This window comes from Centroberyx gerrardi, chromosome 1 (assembly GCF_048128805.1).
Source record: "Centroberyx gerrardi isolate f3 chromosome 1, fCenGer3.hap1.cur.20231027, whole genome shotgun sequence".
NCBI classification, from domain to species: domain Eukaryota; kingdom Metazoa; phylum Chordata; class Actinopteri; order Beryciformes; family Berycidae; genus Centroberyx; species Centroberyx gerrardi.
In genome coordinates this window covers 36605831-36628788 of record NC_135997.1, presented here as the reverse complement: position 1 = coordinate 36628788, position 22958 = coordinate 36605831, and the positions used below count along the sequence as shown (strand labels likewise).

Genomic DNA, 22958 nt, shown 5'->3' with positions numbered 1-22958 from the left:
AATAGTCTCACTGCCCAAATCACACAGAGAAAATAAACACACTTTTAAAAAGCTTTTGAAGGCATCTTGCTCTGCTGGCTCACTTCTGTAAGCCAACGCTCCACTAGATGTTTTTAAATAAAGTATTCTCATGTCTGCTCAGGCCTATGGGAAGCCAGCAGGGTCAAACTAACTTTGTTTTAAAGGACTGAGACGGCTTTCAGACAGTGTTGAAGTGACTCCTATCAGGTTTGGCTTAAGAGCTTCGAGAGGTCAGTGTTCAGGTTGGTCTTTGGACTCTGCTACTGGACAAAGAGTGTAGAGCTGCACAGTTCATCATAGATAATCTTATATATCACAAGTTTATGTTTCCATGATTAATAATCATGTAATTTGGTCATGTTTGTAGCTAATAACTACTAAGTAGCTATTGTTACTCCATAACAAACGCTGTTCCATTACTCCTGACCAATCACAGCCTCTGAATGCTCAACCTGCATCATGTGACCAAACCAAAGTTCAGATGGAGAAGCAGCAGAGAAACTTCACAGAGAAAATGTGGAAAAGAAGGGATCGACCCGACGATAGAGAGGAAGCTGTCATCTGGAGACACAGGCTGGTTGTCAGCTGATCTGAAGTCAGTCTGTATGCTGATCTGAGGTCAGTCTGTATGCTGATCTGAGGTCAGTCTGTTAGCTGATCTGAGGTCAGTCTGTTAGCTGATCTGAGGTCAGTCTGTATGCTGATCTGTGGTCAGTCTGTATTGCTGTTAGCTGATCTGAGGTCAGTCTGTATGCTGATCTGAGGTCAGTCTGTCAGCTGATCTGATGTCAGTCTGTCAGCTGATCTGAGGTCAGTCTGTATGCTGATCTGAGGTCAGTCTGTATGCTGATCTGAGGTCAGTCTGTCAGCTGATCTGATGTCAGTCTGTATGCTGTCAGCTGATCTGAGGTCAGTCTGTATGCTGATCTGAGGTCAATCTGTATTGCTGTTAGCTGATCTGAGGTCAGTCTGTTAGCTGATCTGATGTCAGTCTGTTAGCTGATCTGATGTCAGTCTGTTAGCTGATCTGAGGTCAGTCTGTCAGCTGATCTGAGGTCAGTCTGTGTTACAGACCTGCAGGCTGAAGGCTCCTCACAGATGGAACTAGCTTTGCAGAACAGTCTGGACTTCCTGCTCAGACCCAGAGCCGACATGTGATGACTGAGGAAAGAACGACTCCTGGAGGTGAAGAACCACACCATGAAGAAAGAGAGAGAGAGAGAGAATGATGGTGGGGGGTGAGAGAAGGGAAACAGCAGTGGTTAAATGAGAGGAGAGACTGTAAACCAACACCAAGAACCCCAAAATCAGAACCACAGACCCAGATGCAGAGGCAGACGCAGACGCAGAAGCAGACGCAGACAGACAGACAGAGAGTCCAGTGCAGCAACTGATCCTGGTCCACATCACATCCTCAGAGATGCAGGTGTGATTTCGGATTCTGATGCAAAGCTTTTCAAGGTTTGATGAACAGGTAGAGAGCGGATCAGATTTAATCACTTCATTAACACTTAATGGTTCAGACCACAACTCATTAGCCAGAGTCTCTCCTGCCTGTTCAAAATGCAGCAGCTGGGATTTTAACTGGGACAAACAGATGAAATCACATCACTGTTATGTATCGGTTAGGTTTGCAATTAAAATTAATGTTTTACTGAACACAGTGAGGTCCAACTCAAACTACATCACACACCTTATAATCCTCCGAGGGAAAGTTTAGTCTTGAGATTAAAGCTGACCAGACGTTTGGCTTCAGATCGACCATCATCCTTTAAATCACTTCTTAAAAGTTATTTAGTTTTATAAACTTGCCTTTATGTGACATCTTTTTATCCTTTTGTCTTTTACTGATTTTGACCCTCTGTTCTAATCTGTTATTTCGTGGTGCTTTCATGTTTTACTGGCTTTACTTGATCTTTTATTTGATTGAAAAGCACTTTGTAAACTCTGTTTAAATAAAAGTCCAATAAAAATCAAGTTTATTATTTTTACTATTATCATTATTACTATATTGTTTATTGATCTCATAGGGAAACTCTTGTTGCTGTAGTTGACCAGCAGAGTAGCAGCAGCTGCTTTAATGATCAGCTGGTTGGATTGAACAGGACAACTCACACTCTGCCCTTTCTGCTATGACAAACTGAACATGCATGTGTATACACACACATTCTCTCTCTCTCTCTCTCTCTCTCTCTCTCTCTCTCTCTCTCTCTCTCTCTCTCTCTCTCTCTCTCTCTCTCTCTCTCTCTCTCTCTCTCTCTCTCTCTCTCTCTCTCTCTCTCTCTCTCTCTCTCTCTCTCTCTCTCTCTCTCTCTCTCTCTCTCTCTCTCTCTCACACACACACACACACACACACCATGCCTTACTGAGGTCTGTGTGGTTCTGCAGAGTCCAAACAGCAATGTGGTTTAAGCAACTGAGGACAAACATTCCTTTAGGTTGAACTAAGAGAAAAGAGGTTTCCAAGTCAAACAGTCAGTCTCCTCTGCAGTGTGAGGCGGTCTATACTTGGTAAGGAACGGAGCAGCAGAGAGGGTTTGACCAGGACCGGACCGGCTGCGGAAACCTGCACTTCACCTATTGAACCAGGCTGCTGAAGACCTTTAAATGCCAGCTGGAACTAAAGTTAACACTGATTTAAAAACCAAAATAAAGAAACCAAGCTGTCTAAAGCAGCCTGACTGAACAGCTGATGAAACTATTGTTGTGAAACTATAAATGGGCAGAATATGAAAAAGGACACTAGTTAGGGGACATGAAGTCTGACTGTGTTTAGTAAAGCAGACAGAATGCAAACTGAACTGCTAACTCTGTTCTGGATTCATCTGTAAAACCCGACAATACAGGTGAAACACTAAAACCTCTAACTGGATTTAAGACTGTTTTAAGGCCTTAAATGGAGACAGCTTCAGAGTTTTCCAGACTGTTCAGGACCCCCTGTCCCCAGGTGCATGCTGACATTATAACCCAGTAAACAACATGGCGGACATGATGCAGCTCCACAGCAACGCCTGGAATCTTTCTGTCCAATCAGAGTGGCTGGAGGCATTTCTGGTCCAATCAGACTTGACCTCTCTGCAGGGAGGTCAGCCAATAGTATCAGCTGTTGATGATCAGCTGACTAATAAGTTTGTTGAAAACAATTGCAGTAAGCACATGCATGACACACACACACACACACACACACACAGACTCACGGGCTGGAGGTGGTCTTGCTCTCTGGTTCTGTCGGGGCTGCGGTGCCGTTGGCGGGCGGCGGGACAGGAGATCCTCGCTGGGACCCAGAGGGACTGGAGGCGGAGCTGCTGGGGTCAGAGGTCAGGGGGGAGGAGGCCCGGCTCAACCCCGCCGTGGGGCTGGGGGAGGCGGAGGAGAGGGTGGGGGAGAGGGGGGTCAGTACGGGGGAGGTGGAGGAGGAGGAGGGGGAGAGGGTGTTGGGGGAGAGGGTGTTGGGGGAGAGGGTGTTGGGGGAGGTGCTGACGAGGTCGGGCAGGTTCTGGGCGGACGTGCGCCGGCTCCTCCGCCCCTCCTGCTCCCCGGCGGCCATCTTGCGTCGTTCCTTGCGGAGGTGAGGCGGGGCGTCGTCCGTCTCTCCGTCCTCGTGCCTCAGAGCCGTCTGCAGCACACACACACACACACACACACACACACACACACACACACACACACAGGTATTCACATTCACATTCATTGCAGTTTTGGTGATTTTCATGATTTAACTTCACTTGAAGGATCCCAGGCTGCTCTGTGGGTTTATGTTCAAAGCCACTCAGATAAACTCCAAAATAGTTTTCTTAGCTCCTGAAAAACTGAGGAGATTTGGAGATGCAAGGTTTCCACCTGTCAGCGCAGATATTATACTGTATACAGGCAGTGATGCCAACATGGCGACTTTGTCGCTAGATTTTGCGACTTTTCAGACCGCTGGTGACTTTATTTCTCAAAAGCGACTAGCGACAAATCTGGCGACTTTTCCTCACCCCGGGGAACAGAGTTAACGTGTTGAATCCCAAAGCATTTGGCAATAAATTGGCTCGGCTGATGCTGGTTTGCTCTACTTGCTTGTCTAATCCAGAGAGGTCTGATGATCACAGCGCTTCCCACACACAGCGCAGCCCCCCTCCCTCTGCTGAGAGCGGGGACTGTAGGTTATATATTGATATGCAAATTATCGCATTATGTCATCTGGTGACTTCTAGCGACTTTCTGAACAGCCAATAGCTACTTTCCTTGGAGAAGAGTTGGCAACACTGTATACAGGTGCATTAACTACTGACTTCACTATTAACTATAAAAGCTTTGCAGCTGTGTCACCAGTCTGTAGGGTCACATCAGCTGAAGGCCCGCTACAGACTGCAGTATTAACTACAGACCGCAGTATTAACTACAGACCGCAGTATTAACTACAGACCGCAGTATTAACTACAGACCGCAGTATGAGCTGACTGGTGGCTGTTTACCTCGTACACAGTGAACTGGGTGCGCAGGTCTGGCTCGGTGGCCTTGTTGCTCATGTGTTTGTGGATGATCGTCTCCATCCCCAGCTGCTCCAGACAGTCCGTCACATCGTAGAACGAGTCCTGGTCAGGCAGCGCCGCCAGAGTCTGACACACACACACACACACACACACACACACACACACACATTAATACAAACTACGGACAAATACGAATATATATATATGTATATATAGATATACTGTACATGCATAGATTTGTTAGTTACAGTTAAGTTACAGAAGTATTGTCTTATTTATTTATATCGCCCTGTACCATATCACATCATACATATATATATTTATACACATCATATACATCCTATACCACGTCATATACATCATATACATACATCATATACCATACGGTCATACACTCACACCTATGGGCAAATTAGAGTCTTCAGTCCACCTGAGCTGCAGGTGTTTGGACTGTGGGAGGAAACACCTGACAGTGTGTTTGTTTACCTTGTTTACAATGTTTGTTTACCTTGTTTACAATGTTTGTTTACCTTGTTGATGAGCGTCATGGTGAAGATGAGGAGTTCGGTGTCAGAGCCGTTCCTCTCCTCCAGGACTTCAGTCACATAACTCCAGGGCTTCACACCTACAACACACACACACACACACACACACACACACGTCATTCACTTCATCGATGGAACTCACCCCAAGTAGAAGTGTACTATGTATGTGTTTATATCTATCTATGTGTGTGTGTGTGTGTACCTCTCTTCCCATCCACAGTGTTGACAGCGTGGATCAGCAGCGGACTGTTGGACTCTGTGTATTCAACAAACACTATGAGCAGCTTCAGAGCCGTCTTCACTACCAGACGAGACTGAGAGAGAGAGAGAGAGAGAGAGAGAGAGAGAGAGAGAGAGAGAGAGAGAGAGAGAGAGAGAGAGACAGACAGAGAGAGAGAGAGAGAGAGACTCATCAGTTGTCCACTAGATGGCGTTACAGCACAAATTTCAATCTGCTGCCTGATCTCCTGCTCTAATATTGTCTGACTCACTTCTTCTACAGGGGAAACTTTATTGAACTGATCTTTTATTTCACCCAGGCTGCCACTGTGCCTCTTGTCTCCTAACAAAATGATCAAACAGTATGATCAAACTCAGATTACAGCTAGTCTCTACAGCGTTCACACAGTGGATAATGGTAGTTCAAACACCAAATCACATTAACTGGTTCAAGTTCAAGTTCAAGTTTAACTTTATTTATACATTTAGAAAATTCTTCTGACAACTGATCTAGGATTAGTAATCGGGGCAGTACAGACTTCAGGTATGATCTTCATTATGGTCATCTATCTTCATTATGACATGAGGACCAAACTGACCTGAGATCAGCAATCCGCCTCTAAGATATTTGACCCACATTAGCCCAAGTCTGGCTCAGATGATCCTCAGATCCGGTTTATGGTTTGCTTTGTCCTCCTGAGGTGCCAGATGGGCGGGGTTTACCACTCAGAATGTTTGGGCCAATCACAGGAAAGTGTTTGAAAGTCAGTTCAGTGTGCTTTACTGTGATTGACAGCTTAGCTGATACCGTCTGACCTGTTCTGATAAAGCCCCACCCACCTGGCGCTCCATGCAGGTTAAAACGAGCCCTCAGAGTGACTTTAATTATCAGGGATCAGGTTTTCAAAACTTTTAATCTAGACTAAAATTACACATATTTTATAATCCCTTCTTTTTGCAAAACGGGGTCAGACTGATCTTGCTGTTTTTGAATCAGTTTTTGAAAGATAGGATCAGATGGGATCAATCCAGATCAAGATTACAGAATCCAGACTGTCAGTCTTTAAATAGATCTCTATCTGTCTGTCTGTTGTTACAACATGTTACGTCAAAAAGACATGAGGGAACTAGATGAAAAAGTGTCTGTATGATACTTTTATTCACTTATCTGACTAGTATCAAAAGTTTAAGAACTTAAAGATAAAATTTAGAGTCTCATTGGAGGCAAAAATAATTCAAAACAAAACTTCTCATTTCTCTGCAAACTGCTTTCATTCATTAATTCACGGATCCTTCTAAAGATAAAGTTCACCAGAGCAGCTGGTCCAGCATCTGGGATGAGACGTTTGTTGATTTAATAAAATTTAAACATTAAGTGCTATTTTTAATCTATATTCCAGATGGAGAGGCTGTATCATCCCCACATCCTCACCAGTTACATCACAGTTTCTTGGTCCTTCATGTCTTTAAATCCTGAATCCTCCAGTTGGATCAAGATTATCCTCGTTTTTGGCATCAAATCTCTCCTAATCTTTGCTTTGAGTTTTGAAAAACACAGAAATCTCAATCCAAACCCCAATATGAACGATCAGAATCTCATTTATCAGTTTTGAAAAACCCAGATTTGATCCAGTCCAATTCCTGAAATCCCATCAGAGGTTCAGGACTCACCAGGCTGCCTGTCAGGGTGTAGAGCCACTGCACCGTCTCGTTGTGGTTTATCACTCCGTTCATCCCGTCCACAAACAGCATGATCTGACTCAGCGCTGAGGGACAGACAGACAGACAGACAGACAGACAGACAGACAGACAGGCAGACAGAACATCAGCATTAACACCAAGAAAGAGTTAACCTGAGCTTTCCACAGATCCGTCCAGCAGAACCTATAATCTGCCGTCACCCCGCTGCTGCCGGAGCGCTGATTCAGGCTGTGGTTGGATCTGGATGTGTGAGACTCAGTCTGCAGACAGACATGAAGCTCTGCGTTTCCATCCTGCGGTCGCTTTAAACCTCTGGCAGAGGCAGCACCGTCTGTTCTGCAGCATCAGTACTCCAATATCCAATGTTTCAGAGAAGAAAGATCCAAGGCACTCTTCATAGAAAAACGGTTTAAAAGCCTTTATTCCATTGGTTTGTTAGAAGAGCAGGTTTAAAAACGTACAAAGCTCCAAGGTGTTTCGACACTGAGCTTCCTCTGGGAGCACAAAGCTTCAGACAACCTTTTTCTACCAAGAGTGCCTTGGATTTAGTTTTTCTTCTCCAAAACATTGGATACTGGAGTACTGCTGCACTGGTACACTTTGATGCAGTTATCCAACACCAGAGTAGCTACTCTGTTTTTGTTTATCTAATGTTTTAGGCACAGAACTAGAATGGATAGAACATGGTGCCTTCAAATGGGCGCGTGTTTACCGTGTTCACGAGAAGAGTCCATATGAACGCCCCCTCATGTGGTATTCACGACTTCGTAAGTGGAAATTTTCTGAAAGCTCCGAGTTCACGAGTTGTGACGTATTTGTTGACGTTTTCAGAAATGGTGGAGGCCATGGAAGTTAATTTTTCGGTGGATGGTAAGTTAATATATTGTAATTTTAGTCGTATAGAGTTTTTCTTAGTAATTTTATAATATGTCTGAGGAAAATGTTGATATTCCCAACGGCCTCATCTTTTTCCTCTGTCATTATGCCTTTGCATTTCCTGCATTACGTTACCCGCTCGCTAGCTAGCTAAATTGTTAGCCTTGGTGGCTTCTAGACGCAGCGTTGCAGCGTTGCCTAGCAGCGGTGCTCTCACGACTTAACCACTTGAACGCCAAGCATATCGTGTACACGACTTCCCATGTCGTAACCACGAGCTCACGAGTTCCATTTGAAGGCAGCAACAGTCATTCCCGTTCACATCAAAGTTCTGGACGGTGGCAGCGGCGGCCATTTTGCTGTGACCCGTTGGACTAGTTTCTGTATAAAGCGACTCACAGCAAGTCACTGAGCTGAGAGGTTTTACAGCAAGAACCAAAGCAGCTTCTCTGTCTCCTCGCTGCCATGGATTGCTAACATGCTAATGTCGACTAGAAGAGCTAGAGAGAGAAGTACAGTCTGTGATAAAGCTACGTTAGCCTTGTCGCTAACGTTAGCTTTCAGTTGAGTTTTGACAGTTTTCTAACAGATTCAATTCTATAATCGCCATTTTATGCTGAACTAGCCAAATTACCATGGAAAACAGTGGAAGGACCGTTCAAGGTTCTGTAGGTCTTAGGTTTTACAGAAGAACTGTCCTGTACTCTTTGGTTTTTCACTGTAACCCTAACCCTAAGGGACCCTGTCCAGTACCACATGTGTAACAATAGCAACAGCAGAACCATAGTAACCAGCGTCAACAACAGACAGACTGTCCCACTGGACACTTTCTTCATATTTTTTTCCACCATTCTTTTATTAGACAGTCACAGTGGAGAGAGACAGGAAGGGTCGGGGGAGAGAGGGACGACACGTGACAAAGGTCCCAGGCCGGATTCGAACCCACGATGTCACAGTTACATGGTATGAACCGTAGCTAAATGAGCCACCAGGACGACCTGATTATATCTTTGTTTTGAAAATATGTTGCATCAAAACACACCAGCCACACAAACTACAGCAGCAGTGTAGGTAATATTGATCTGTCTTTTCAGAGACCATGGGAGCAGAGAAGGAAACAGGTCAGCCACTATTTTCCTCTTCATTCCGTTTGCTTCCAGCAGCTGGTCGTTTCAAAATGGCGGTTGTAACTGAGCGTTAGTGCCACATGCACGAGCAACACACAGTTGCTTGTGTGACGAGGAGGAGGATCAGCTTTCACTGCATTGTATTTTGTTCACAGTTCAGTATGGTTAGGTTACAAACACCCACTGCACTGTAGCAGCAGCCTGCGGCACAATACTGCTGTGATGAAATCAGATTTGTTTCAGCCTGTTGGAGCGTCAGCTGGGTGGGCTTCACTTCCTCACAACAATTCAAGTAGAAAAGTGGACTGAACTGACTTTCAAATCATTTCCTGTGGTTGGCTAAACTTTCTGGCTGGTATTGTCCCATGTGGAAAGCCCCGCCCATCTGGCACCTCAGGAGGATAAAACAAACAATCAGCAGTATTTGTAAATAGTATTTGAAGGGTGTATTTATTGTATAGGTTACTATAGCCTTTGGATCATAATCTTTTTTACTGTCTGTAACTTGGTTCGTGTATCACTATGGGTATTGATTACCTGTGACTCTGTTGTAATTAATTACAATAGTGATGTCATTGGTTGGGTAAGGAACCATTTTGTTCCTCACGGTGAAGTTTACCTGACGAAGACCTTAGGGTCGAAACGTTGTACTGTATTGAATAAAGTATTTAGAGCAGAGTTTTAATCCAGTGTATGGATAATATTTATTTATAAAACAGTATTTGACCTGAAGCCCTTATTGTTTATTTTACTAAGCAGAAGACGAGAAGCAGATGGAAACAGATGCAAACTGAACTGATCTATGGACAAAAATCCAATTCTACACCAAAACTACACACCATCTGCACCGATGCTCTTGGATCTGCTGGAGAGATGAGAGCTGGAGAAGAAACAACAGCAACTGGATTGATGTTGATTCATAACGTTAGCTAATGTACTGTAGCAGTCAACTTCATGTTGTTCATGTTATATCTCCTAACCAACTAGGTTGGTTCTTATTCTCAGCATTAACAGTCTTGATCTTTAGTATTAGTAATATGCTAACATTATGCTAATATCCTTAGTGTAGTTGACAATCAAACTGTTTTAGCTGTCTGCTAGCTAACACTACTGTTAGGTGACTTTAGCTGGTTAAAACCGCTACAGTTTAAACTTGTTGTTAGCTATATGGTACAAAATTAGAGTTGGTAGTTGTTTTCAAATCTAATTAGCAAATGTTATGGATAATATTATCGTCGATGTTCCTTCTATACAGTTTCTGTAGTCTTTCATCTTCTCCAGCTGCTCATCTTCCCACCAGATCCAAAGATAGTTTTGGTTTCCATTTAAAAAGTTTTATCCAAAGACCGGATGATTTTGCCTCTGTTCCATCTGCTTCACCGTCTTCGGGGGAGGGCTTCTAATCCCGAATATGAGGTAAATCAAATATGGCCGCCGTGTGAATGCTGCAGATCTGAACGCAACCGGATCACCCAGAACAAAGACTGAACCGCCAGCCGTCTCACCTCTCAGGATGTAGTTCTGGTAGTTGTGGTCTGCCTCCGCTCCCACTTTGATGAAACACGTCAAACCCTCCGACACCACGAACTCTGGAACCAGGTCTTTATCATCCTGGAGAACCAAACAGACCGTCAACCAGAAAGTCAACCAGAACTTTAACATCTAACATGGTAGAACAGTACATACAGACACACATGGAGCAGGGACACCAGGTTCTTTGGTTAGGCTAGTGGTTCTACATGGAACCATAATGACTCTTGTCCCCTGAGATTGGTGACTTGCTTAGGTTCTCCCTCCTTGTTTCGCTCCTCTACCTCCTCACAAGGAGAGCTTGTAAATTGAGCATCTACTACCTCTAAGTTGTCACTAGACTGTTAGTAGACGATCGACAACTTCTCTTAAGGTTAGGGTTAAGTTTAAGGCCAAATCATACTTCTGGGTCAAAGTACCTAGTAGCTACGCCGTAGGTGTCTCCGGCGGTGCGAGCATTTATAGTTCTGCGTTGGTGATTCTGGTCGTAGATCACTGGAACACTAGATGGCAGTGTGGCTTTGTGAACAGAAGTAGTGTTTACATTCTCTGAAACTGATGTTCTGGATATTTTTCACTACGAACTCAGTGAAATCGGGTCGTCTTTATAATTGTCATTGTACAGATGAACATATCTGAACCTCCTCTGCTCATCTCTCTTCCATCTGCTCCATGTTGTCTTCACCATCTGTCGATATCAACTGGATACTCACAACCACATTTCTTGCAGTCATCTCCCATTTTTGGGGAGGCGCACGTAAGCTACAGCGGTACTTCAACGCAGAAGTATTAATTACCCTTTAGGCATGTAAAAGAACTTGGTAAAGGCTAGGATTAGGTTAAATGTTAATCACATAAAAAAAGTTTGGGTTATAGGACAGTAAGGCAATTCACTCATGAAACTATTCCTTATGTAGGAATGTGTTTCTCCCTGCTAATTACCAACAGTAACTCAGTTGATGAAATCTGTTGATCAGCACTTGAGATGCCAATTACAGTTTGCTAGTGGTTGATTGAATGTTACTTGACTGTCAACAAGATTAGTCTCAACAGACAACTGACATGTCGAGTCAACAGTGGACTGCTGAAATAAAGCGGTACTCTAATTTTCTCTAGTTTCAAAAAGTCCATGATGTCCCTTAATCCATCTGGACAGAGATGGTGGAGATTGATGTTTCCATGAAAGGAGAAAACGACAGCGAGCCAAAAGAGCAGTAACAGCTACGGCATTATGGGCCTTGTTTGGCAGGGAGCGAGTCCCAGGGGCTGAAGAGGCTCAAGGGGGCACAGATGGGACCGGAGTCAGTGACTTGATACCGGTCTGAGAAGGTTTTGAAAATATTTGACCGTTAAGTGTGACGGCATGGACGGACGAGACCAGAACAGATGCAACAGGTCAGCAGGTTGACCCTGACATCCAGGACAAGAGGAGTCAACATCAGGATGAAACCTGGAGTCTGAGTCGGCCGCGTACACAACTAGGCCTACATTCTGTGTGTGTTGGACTAGTGTGGCACACAGTAGGTTAGGTAATAGACCTTTTTCATAAACATGGCTGATTTACTTCTTCTTCGTCTTTGCAGGTTATAGATCAGCTCTCACCATAGCCAGCAATGTTAAGACGAAGCAGGAGAACATCAGCCATGTTGGTGAAAAGGGTCTATTGATCAGTAGAGATTTAAACAAAAAGTTACTTTATACTGTTATCGTGGTTTACTGAACAATATGTCAGCGGGTTTAGGAAAGAGAGAAAAGGAAAGACATGATGGTAATGGGAGCGTGGAGGTGGAGGAACGTCCGGTCTCACCTGGAACAGCTGCTTCAGAGAGAACAGGGAGCGTCGGAGCTCAGGGCCGTGAGAGTTATACAGCTTCTCTGCAAGACAGACACAAACAACCGTTATTCACAGTCCTACAAAATACTACGACTACTACTACTGCTAATAATAATAATAATAATAATAATAATAATACAAAATTATGATTTGCAGTGGTAGTTATTTTCTTATTCTTCTTATTACGCTGTTGTTATTTTGCAAACATTAAAATAAAATGCAAAAAAATGAAATCGAAAATAAATGCAGGTGAGGTGAGAAACCCACTTTGTTTACAGATTATACAGTTTACTAAGACAAAAACAGAAGCTTGTATACAATATTACATCAACACAGCTACCAATAAATCAGAGTAGAGAGGGGAAGGAACATAATGATGGAATTATTATACGAGGGAAGACAACAATCAAGTAACCCAGTAGCTCAGCGGTCTATTGAGCCCATCTGAACGTCTGGCCCGGGCGGGGCGGGGCGGGGCGGGGCGGGACGGGACGGTAACTCTCGTCACCTCAGCAGCGTCCTGCTAGCGTCCTCCCAGATTCCTAACACTCCTGCGGCCGTCAGGATGTGTGTGTTCCTGAGCGGCGGGACAGTGACGTGACAGAGTGACCGAGTTTCACCAGATCAACAGGACTTCAGACAGACTGAGACCGACCGGACCGGCCGGACCGGACCGGACCAGACCGGACCGGACCGGACCAGACCGGACCGGAGATCTGCCTGGTGAGGCTGTTATCTGAACACCTGACAGTACAGCAGGAAGAGGATCAGGTTTAGTTTTCCGTCTGGCAGTGTCAGAGACTTTTCATCATAACTGACCTGGTTTCACCAAAAACTATTATATCACCGTCAGTCTCTGTCTCTCTGTTTTGTAACAAAAACTCCCCCACTGGAGTTTCAAGACCCCCCCCCCCCCCCCCCCCCCCATCCGCCCACACACACACACACACACACACACTCATAAGCTGTACCAGACACCTGTTGATGTTGCAATTCTCGCTCACAGATACTACAACTACTACTACTACTAGTATTACTACTAATGATAATGATGATGATAATGGTATAGCACTTTTCTAAAAACAGAAATGCACTTCAGAAAATCCACTAGTTGGTACATTAGAATATTGCGGAGTCCGTTTCTTTGTTTTGTCTTCAGATGAACGCATGAAATATGACCAGCATTAGCTGACACTAAAGAACAATAACGACTTTCCCAATACTAATCAATTCTTTCCCTTTACATTTTTCTGGAAGCCGATTTATTCACTTCAACCCAGCTGATGGAAACGCATCTATTTCACTTTTTATTTTTTGCTACTTGTCAAAAAAATGGTGTAAAATTGGCTTGACATGTGGAAGTAAACAGCTGTGTTCAGTGTGTTGCTGAATATTGCTACAGTGGGATAATTTATTGCAAAAGCAGACTTTTTCCTTTTATGAACTCAATGAATTATTACAATGTGATTCTCCTGGGAAACAAAAACCATCAAAACAAGATCTGGGTGAGAAAAATGACCCACTAATGCTTCAGACTGGCTTTGTCTGATCCAAGGTGGAACGGGGCGGGCGGGGGGTCGGGGGTGGGGTGGGGGGTGGAGGGTGGGTTGTGGGGTGGGGGGGTGGCGGGGACGGGGCTGAGGAAAACCAAACGAGGTTCCTTTAAACAAGGAGAAGCTTTGGGGGTTTTCCAGAACGGAATGAAACTATTTCCTGTTTGTTTCCATCAGAGGTCACGACCCCTGGCCCACTCAATACTTCAGTGAGGAAACAGTGTCAGATTTAATATTCAGAAGTTTACAGAGCGAGGGAGCAGAGAGGACAGAGGAAACCAGGAGCCAAGGAACAACAAGAAGAAGAAATGAAAGTAATGTGTCAAATAATAACTAAAGGGGAAGGACACACGCACACACACACACACACACAGAATACTACATATTCTGAATGGCTTTCTGTAGACTGGTAAAGGAAAAATTCCCCTAAAACACTTGAGCTATTGGTGATGAACTTTGCCTTTCTGGCTCCATTTAGTAGTTTGTTGTGTTTTTCTTCTTGGTGGATAACCAGCCAATCGTAGACGAGGTGACGTCACCTCCAGATATTTCCAGCAGCTCCAATGGAGTTTGATATGAGAAAATGTTTCAGGATGTAAAACATCAGCGGTAAACGTCAGGTTTTGGTGTCAGTCCCTCAGAATCAAAGAGCGAGGGCTTCTTTCTAGAGCCGCCATTTTGCACCGAGAGACGTTCAACAATCATACAGGGAGAAATCCATCGTAGAAGAGGAGAGAGACCAGTTTCTCCACCACAGGAGCAGGAGAGAGACCAGAATGCAATGCAGCAGAGAGACAGGTTGGGGTTTTCTCACTGAGCTATTAGTATCTCTCTCTCCTCCTACATGTAAAACCCACAGGTGAATGCAACAAGTTCTCTCCCCTTCTCTGGGGGTTGTTGAAATGCATTCTGGGAAACAGCAGAAGTAGACGAGGCAGGTTGAGGGAAAGTGGGTTCACCAAAACAGTAAATTACAACACTTCATCACTAAATAACTGCTGGAATGCATTTGACAAATGAGATGAAAAATTAGAATATGAAAAAGCAATATGTGAAAAAGTATATTTACAGCTTACGCAAAAATGTGCTCTTCACATATCTCTCTCTCTCACACACACACACACACACACACACACAGGCAGTCACCACATCCCATCATAGTAACAGGAAGTCGGTTGTCATGGCAACAGGAACAACAAAAATCAGCCCCTTCCAGCCTAAATGGGCCTCATCTCCTCTGCCCATCAGCAGCCATTTAAACTGACAGACAGACACTAATACTCTCCACAGAGGCAGTGCTGACAGACTGACGTCGCCACGGTAACACCGTCTTACCACACTCTGGCCTCTTGATTTATGGGATGTCAGACGCTAGCTGCTGGAAGCCATGGAGATGGGCCTGAATACCATCTGCACCCGTCCTGCCAGGCCCAGCGGCTCCTCAGCAGCAACGTCCAGTAAACCATCATGAGGATTAAAGGACCAAACAGGACACTTCAGACCCTCTGCCACAAAGGATTCAATACTATACTGGCCAAGTCCACCACTTTATTAGCCAAGTCCACCACTTTACTGGCCAAATTCACAACTATATTGGCCAAATTCTCTTCAAGTAATAATCTGCAACTTCTTCAAATAAACGTCTTTGTTACTATCCTCTCTTGCCGATTGATACCAAACAACAGTGATTGACCTTTTTGGATTTGGATATTTACTGTTCTAAACTCCAATGCACGGGTCCTTCTTTCCCAGGAAAATTCCTTTCCTGCACAGGACGTGATGCAGTTTGTGTTTATGGAAGCAGTAACAGCAGCCTGACTGGAATAAATAAAAGACGGTTCAAGAAATATAATAAGACGCTGATCACCAAAGGTGTCACCAAAATCCAAGAAAAACCACAATCTTGTGGATTATCACTTCAATGCCAAAATTCACTTCTTTACTGGCCAAATACACAGTTTTGCTGGCCACACTTGCTACTTTACCAGCTGAGTTCACTACCTTGCTGATAAGATTTATTTTTGCGAGTAGTAGACTAACTTACCAGACTCAGACAAAACTTAACAGCTTATCTGCTGGTCATATCACACTCTATTTGACATTGGCTAGCAAGTATGTTGGCTAGCTGGTCCAGCTTCCTGTGTCTTAGATGAACTCTGTGAAGATGAGAACAGAACTGACTGGAGGTCAAGCAGGGTTCATGTGAAAGTCCTCCAGGATGATGAGAGAGGACTGACCCTGTCAGGACACTGTGTGTTATTAAAGATGGCTGAAATAAAAGAATCATCTATCCATGCAGACAGGAAGCTCTGGCTCTGCTGCCTCGCCCTTCATGAAGCATCACAGCTCTGAGGTCAGCTTAACTTTCTACAGAGGGAGGTGATGGACTGGGCAATCACCTGGGCAATGTGGATGGGCAACACTGAGCAACAGGCAACACAGTCAACATTAAGAGACATCCAGTTTTGAGTCATGTAAGGAACTGCTTGATATCACTTGGTTTTACTGAGAGGTGCAGCGGGGTATCATCAGCATAACAGTAGAAACTAAGAATATATTTGTTATTATATGACCCAAGAGTCGCATATATATGGAGAAAAGAGCTGCACCCAGAATAGACCGCTGAGGGACGCCACAGGTAAGTAGAAACAAAGAAAGTTCTATTTATTCTATTGTCCTATGTGGTAAACCCAGCCCATCTGACAACTCAGGAGGATAAAACAAATTATAAAAGTATTTGTAATTACTGGTTGGCCCTGGTCTGCTTCCATTAACATTATTAAATATGAAATGTTTTCATCCTAGCTGAAAGGCCGTCAGGTCAAACTATCAGTAATTAAACTCTATATATAGTAAATCACATCAGACCAATAATCTAATAACTTGGCATCAGTCAAAGTGTTATATTTTAGTCCCTTCAAAGGTTATGAGAATGTATGATGTAATTATGCGCTGGATCAACATTCTGATTGGCCGAGTGCCTCGTTGGCATGGGTACTGGCTGATGACAGCTAAAGATAACAAGGAAGCGCAGTGTTTACAAGACATCCTGAACACACACACACACACACACACACACACACACACAGACACACACAGTTTGCTGTTCTGTTAATGTTGTTCTGGGAAAACATTGCCTCAGGACACTGGACCAACCATGAATAATTTGCATTATGTAACATCTCAGACTGACAAGATGTTTCTGTGGAATGGAAACAGCCTGAGTCATGAAAACAACACGGACCTAAACACTTTTCTTCTGGAGAGAATCAGAATCAGACAAAGCAGACCAAGCTTGAAACCCACAGCAAGAAACACCTACAACAAGAAACCCCTACAGCAGGAAACACCTACAACAAGAAACACCTACAGCAGGAAACACCTACAACAAGAAACCCCTACAACAAGAAACACCTACAGCAGGAAACACCTACAACAAGAAACACCTACAGCAGGAAACATCTATAACAAGAAACACCTACAACAAGAAACACCTACAGCAGGAAACACCTACAATAAGAAACACCTACAGCAGGAAACACCTACAACAACAAACACCTACAGCAGGAAACATCTATAACAAGAAACACCTACAACAAGAAATACCTACAGCAGGAAATACCTACAACAAGAAACACCTACAGCAGGAAAAACCTACAACAAGAAACACCTACAACAAGAAACACCTACAACAAGAAACACCTACAGCAGGAAACACCTACAACAAGAAAAACCTACAACAAGAAACACCTACAACAAGAAACACCTACAACAAGAAACACCTACAGCAGGAAAAACCTACAACAAGAAAAACCTACAACAAGAAACACCTACAACAAGAAACACCTACAACAAGAAATACCTACAGCAGGAAATACCTACAGCAGGAAACACCTATAAGAAACACCTACAACAAGAAACACCTACAGCAGGAAACACCTATAACAAGAAACACCTACAACAAGAAATACCTACAGCAGGAAATACCTACAGCAGGAAACACCTACAACAAATACCTACAACAAGAAACACCTACAAGAAATACCTACAACAAGAAACACCTACAGCAGGAAATACCTAGAGCAAGAAATACCCACAACAAGAAATACCTACAACAAGAAACACCTATAACAAGAAATACCTAGAGCAGGAAATACCTACAGCAGGAAACACCTACAAGAAATACCTACAACAAGAAACACCTACAGCAGGAAATACCTAGAGCAGGAAATACCTAGAGCAGGAAACACCTACAACAAGAAATACCTACAACAAGAAACACCTACAACAAGAAATACTTACAACAAGAAACACCTACAACAAGAAACATCTACAACAAGAAATACCTATAGCAGGAAACACCTACAACAAGACACCCTGCTGGACCTCCACCAGGCTCCAGAACCAGAACAACCACCAAGTAGAGCTTTACAGTCCTGTGTAAAGTTAGACTGAGCTTTACAGTCCTGTGTAAAGACAGACTGAGCTTTACAGTCCGGTGTAAAGTTAGACTGAGCTTTACAGTCCGGTGTAAAGACAGACTGAGCTTTACAGTCCTGTGTAAAGACAGACTGAGCTTTACAGTCCTGTGTAAAGATAGACTGAGCTTTACAGTCCGGTGTAAAGACAGTCTGAGCTTTACAGTCCGGTTTAAAGACAGACTGAGCTTTACAGTCCGGTTAAAGACAGTCTGAGCTTTACAGTCCGGTTTAAAGACAGACTGAGCTTTACAGTCTGGTTTAAAGACAGACTGAGCTTTACAGTCCGGTGTAAAGACAGACTGAGCTTTACAGTCCGGTGTAAAGACAGTCTGAGCTTTACAGTCCAGTTAAAGACAGTCTGAGCTTTACAGTCCGGTTTAAAGACAGACTGAGCTTTATAGTCCTGTGTAAAGATAGACTGAGCTTTACAGTCCAGTTAAAGACAGTCTGAACTTTACAGTCCGGTTTAAAGACAGACTGAGCTTTACAGTCCGGTGTAAAGTTAGACTGAGCTTTACAGTCCGGTGTAAAGTTAGACTGAGCTTTACAGTCCGGTGTAAAGACAGACTGAGCTTTACAGTCCGGTGTAAAGACAGACTGAGCTTTACAGTCCTGGGTAAAGACAGACTGAGCTTTACAGTCAGGTGTAAAGTTAGACTGAGCTTTACAGTCCGGTGTAAAGTTAGACTGAGCTTTACAGTCCGGTGTAAAGACAGTCTGAGCTTTACAGTCCAGTTAAAGACAGTCTGAGCTTTACAGTCCGGTTTAAAGACAGACTGAGCTTTATAGTCCTGTGTAAAGATAGACTGAGCTTTACAGTCCAGTTAAAGACAGTCTGAGCTTTACAGTCCAGTTTAAAGACAGACTGAGCTTTACAGTCCGGTGTAAAGTTAGACTGAGCTTTACAGTCCGGTGTAAAGTTAGACTGAGCTTTACAGTCCGGTGTAAAGTTAGACTGAGTTTTACAGTCCGGTGTAAAGACAGACTGAGCTTTACAGTCCGGTGTAAAGACAGACTGAGCTTTACAGTCCTGGGTAAAGACAGACTGAGCTTTACAGTCAGGTGTAAAGTTAGACTGAGCTTTACAGTCCGGTGTAAAGTTAGACTGAGCTTTACAGTCCGGTGTAAAGATAGACTGAGCTTTACAGTCCGGTGTAAAGATAGACTGAGCTTTACAGTCCAGTTAAAGACAGACTGAGCTTTACAGTTTGTTTACAACAAGGACAACCACAAACTAAATAAATCAATGAATATAAAGTAAGCCATTACATCCACAAAAGGTAATTTATCCATCCTTTAAAGAAAATAATACACTTTCATGTATCCCATATACTTCAAAAAGTCTTCCATTTTAACATCATATTTGTGTTCCAGTAATATTCATGCTTTCACTAAACTTTTGAATACTAATAAGCAGTTAGACCTCTGACCACTTTCTATTTTCTGTTTCCTACTGAAGTAGATTGGTAGTTTTGCGTGTCCAAAACAAAAATCAAACAGCCTTTTTTCTTCTTTGTTTTGTCATATGAAAAACCAAAAATAAATATCTGTTCACTGAAACTCTCCCCAAAAGACGTCAACAGTGTTCTCAGCAAGAGAGAGAGGGAGAGACTTCTGAGAAAATCTGGTCATCAGCACATTCCTGGAGTCACATAATATAAGATTAGTTAAAATGAGATGAAGCTCCTGCTACTGACAAAGAGAGAGAGAAACAAGCACTTCGTTATTCGTAACAAGCTGTGAGCAGCTTGGCACTGTGAGAAGGACCAACCAGGACGTTTGGCAGCGTGCGGCGCCACCGCCGACATGCACATCCAAGAGTTAGACTGCAACGGTTTAAAACAGCGCAGGCCTGCATGTTGTGGGGGTAAGACAGCATGCATGAAAAAACAGCAGCGCTAAATTGACTTTAGAACCTGGATCTCTGGTGTGGAAAACCTCTGCTTCTCCAACTGAGATAAACTCAAAGTGATGCAGCGGTCCGGCTCATACAGTCTGTATCACTGAGTCACGTAATGACACGTGCAGTAAGGTTTTTGACATTTTTTGGGACCAACTGACCAACAGAGTGACTTCCACTAGCTGCTAAAAGACATGAAAACGTGAGAACATGAGAAAGAAAGAAAGAGTGAGAGAGAGGGCGAGACAGAGAGAGAGAGAGCGTGAGAGAGAGAGCAAGAGAGAGAGCAAGAGAGAGAGAGAGAGAGAGAGAGAAAGAGCGAGAGAGAAAGAGAGAGAGCAAGAGAGCGAGACAGCGAGAGAGAAAGAGAGAGAGAAAGAGCGAGAGAGAAAGAGAAAGAGCAAGAGTGTGAGACAGCGAGAGAGAGAGAGAGAGAGCAAGAGAGAGAGAGAGAAAGAGAGAGCAAGAGAGCGAGAGAGAGAGAGAGAAAGAGAGAGAGCGTGAGAGAGAGCGAGACAGCGAGAGAGAGAGAGAGAGAGAGAATGAAAGCAGAGAGTTCAGAGAAACGTGGCTTGTCATTTAAAACCAGATTTCTAACACACAGATGAAAGATGAATAAGTTGTGACACAAGTTACCCCAAACATAACAAACAGATCCAGGAGCAGCTGAGACAGATTACAGGCTGAGAACAGAGAGAAAACACACAGGGATTCCTACTGTGTGTGTGTGTGTGTGTGTGTGTGTGTGACGGTCAGATTCCTGTCACCAGCCTGGATCCTCTGTCTCTCTGTTAAACAGGAAGCCAAATAAACCTCACATGGAGCGTCTTTACCAGCATCCTTCCTGACAAAGACAGCAGCACCCTACAGCACTCGACACCCCAGGGTGCTGCCTTGGAACAAAGACTGTCTATGTTCTGGAGGATGAATCACTCCTTAGTAAAAAAAAAACTGTCCCATCTTATGATCTGTAAAAGTGTGTTACAGGAAAATTCCACCCTAAAACACTTGAATGTACGTTGCATTCCTGGCTCCATTCAGTATTTTGTTATGTTTTTCTTCTTGGTGGATAACCAGCCAATCGTAGACGAGGTGACGTCACCTCCAGATATTTCCCAGCAGCTACAGTGGAGTTTGATATGAGAAAATGTTTCAGGGTGTAAAACATCAGCGGTAAACGTCAGGTTTTGGTGTCAGTCCCTCAGAATCAAAGAGCGAGGGCTTCTTTCTAGAGCCGCCATTTTGCACCGAGAGACGTTCAACAATCATACAGGGAGAAATCCATCGTAGAAGAGGAGAGAGACCAGTTTCTCCACCACAGGAGCAGGAGAGAGACCAGAATGCAACCTTTGAAACACAAGTTCTCTGCCCTTCTCTGGGGGTTGTCGCCATTCTGGGAAACGTAGGAAATCACTAAGTGAAGCAGAAATAGACAGGCAAGGCAGGCACAACCACAGAATTTGACTGGATAGAACGGTCTTTCCACTGTTTTCTATGGTATTTTGGCTGGTACACCAAAAAATGGCGTCTATGGTTAGTTTCTGTGGTGACAACGGAAGTTTGTAAAGTGTGTCACACTGGCTGCCGCACAGTTTAAGTGGGTTAGCTTTGTAATGTAACAAGACTAACGTTAAATGAATAAAATGTGACGGCTTACCAACAGTAATATAACGTGATTAAACCCAATCGGTCCAAAAATCCTTGAGTAGCTCCGCCCCCAGCTGACAGCAAAGAGACGGAGATAGTGCAACAGCAGTTTTCCACTGAACCCACTCCGGTAGGTTTTATATTATGGACCGGTACACATAAAAATGGCCACCGCTCCGACCATCCAGAAGCATTGATTTGAATGGGAGGGACTGTTCTATCCATTCAAATTCTGTGGGCACAACACTTCATCACAAAATAACTCACAGACTGATGATATATAACATCCAAGGCATGGGCATAGCCGTTACCAGTGAACAGATATTTAAATGTTTTTAACAGGAGATATCTGCAACAGACGACCACATCTCCCTACTTTAACATTACCGCCAACACACTGAGAGCAGTCAGGTCCATTTGTGGGTTCTGGAAGCAGAGGCAGAGTGAGGGGTCCCTGCTTTTTCCTCCTCTCTGTTCTGACTGAACAACAGACCAGTTTCTACCTTTCCTGAGCTTCATTATATATAGCCTTTTGTCTACATCCAGAGAGCAGCTGTGCAGCCGTCAGTCTGTGATGCACAGAGCAGCAGACCATCAGCTCCTCCACTTCCTTTCTCACTGTGCAGCTGAACAGAGTGAGAGAAGAGCAGGACACAGTTTGGTTTCCTTTGCTGTTTACCTCAGCTGAGTCAGCCTGCGTCTTTTGGTCTTTTTGAGTCGATAATAAAAATACATAAAACACATATTTTAGCTGTCTTTGTATATCAGCTCCTCAACAGAAAGCCTTCTCAGTGTCGCCCATGGTGACATGGACCGGCCCGGTCTGTTGATCCGTCACACACATCATCTCGGACGCCACTGATTGGATTTTCACAAAACTTCAGGGAATGATGCGTCTCATTTGCCTGGTGCCCAGCCTCCATTAATCTCAGTCTTTAGCATTTTTAGAATTTGCATGGTGATTCATAGCGGTCTGGTCAAGCCTGTCCAACAATGATTCACTGACATAATTTCTCGCCCCGACCAATTGGTTGTTGTTAGTTGTC

General features: G+C 43.8%; 1 protein-coding gene across 8 annotated transcripts in view; it reads right to left on the bottom strand.

Annotated features, from left to right (window-relative positions):
- Window positions 1-22958, bottom strand: part of fhod1 (formin homology 2 domain containing 1) — a 66031-nt gene that overhangs the window by 17430 nt on the left and 25643 nt on the right. For 6 of the 8 annotated variants that reach the window (XM_078288566.1, XM_078288610.1, XM_078288587.1 and 3 more), the window contains exons 4-11: window positions 12305-12372; window positions 10473-10578; window positions 6935-7029; window positions 5247-5358; window positions 5030-5124; window positions 4482-4625; window positions 3219-3637; window positions 1096-1200 (exon numbers count right to left, since the gene is read on the bottom strand). In XM_078288566.1, the coding sequence (XP_078144692.1) occupies window positions 1096-1200; window positions 3219-3637; window positions 4482-4625; window positions 5030-5124; window positions 5247-5358; window positions 6935-7029; window positions 10473-10578; window positions 12305-12372 (1144 nt within the window). The remainder of the gene's footprint in view (window positions 1-1095; window positions 1201-3218; window positions 3638-4481; window positions 4626-5029; window positions 5125-5246; window positions 5359-6934; window positions 7030-10472; window positions 10579-12304; window positions 12373-22958) is intronic. The other 2 variants (XM_078288693.1, XM_078288740.1) reach the window with 1 other exon arrangement.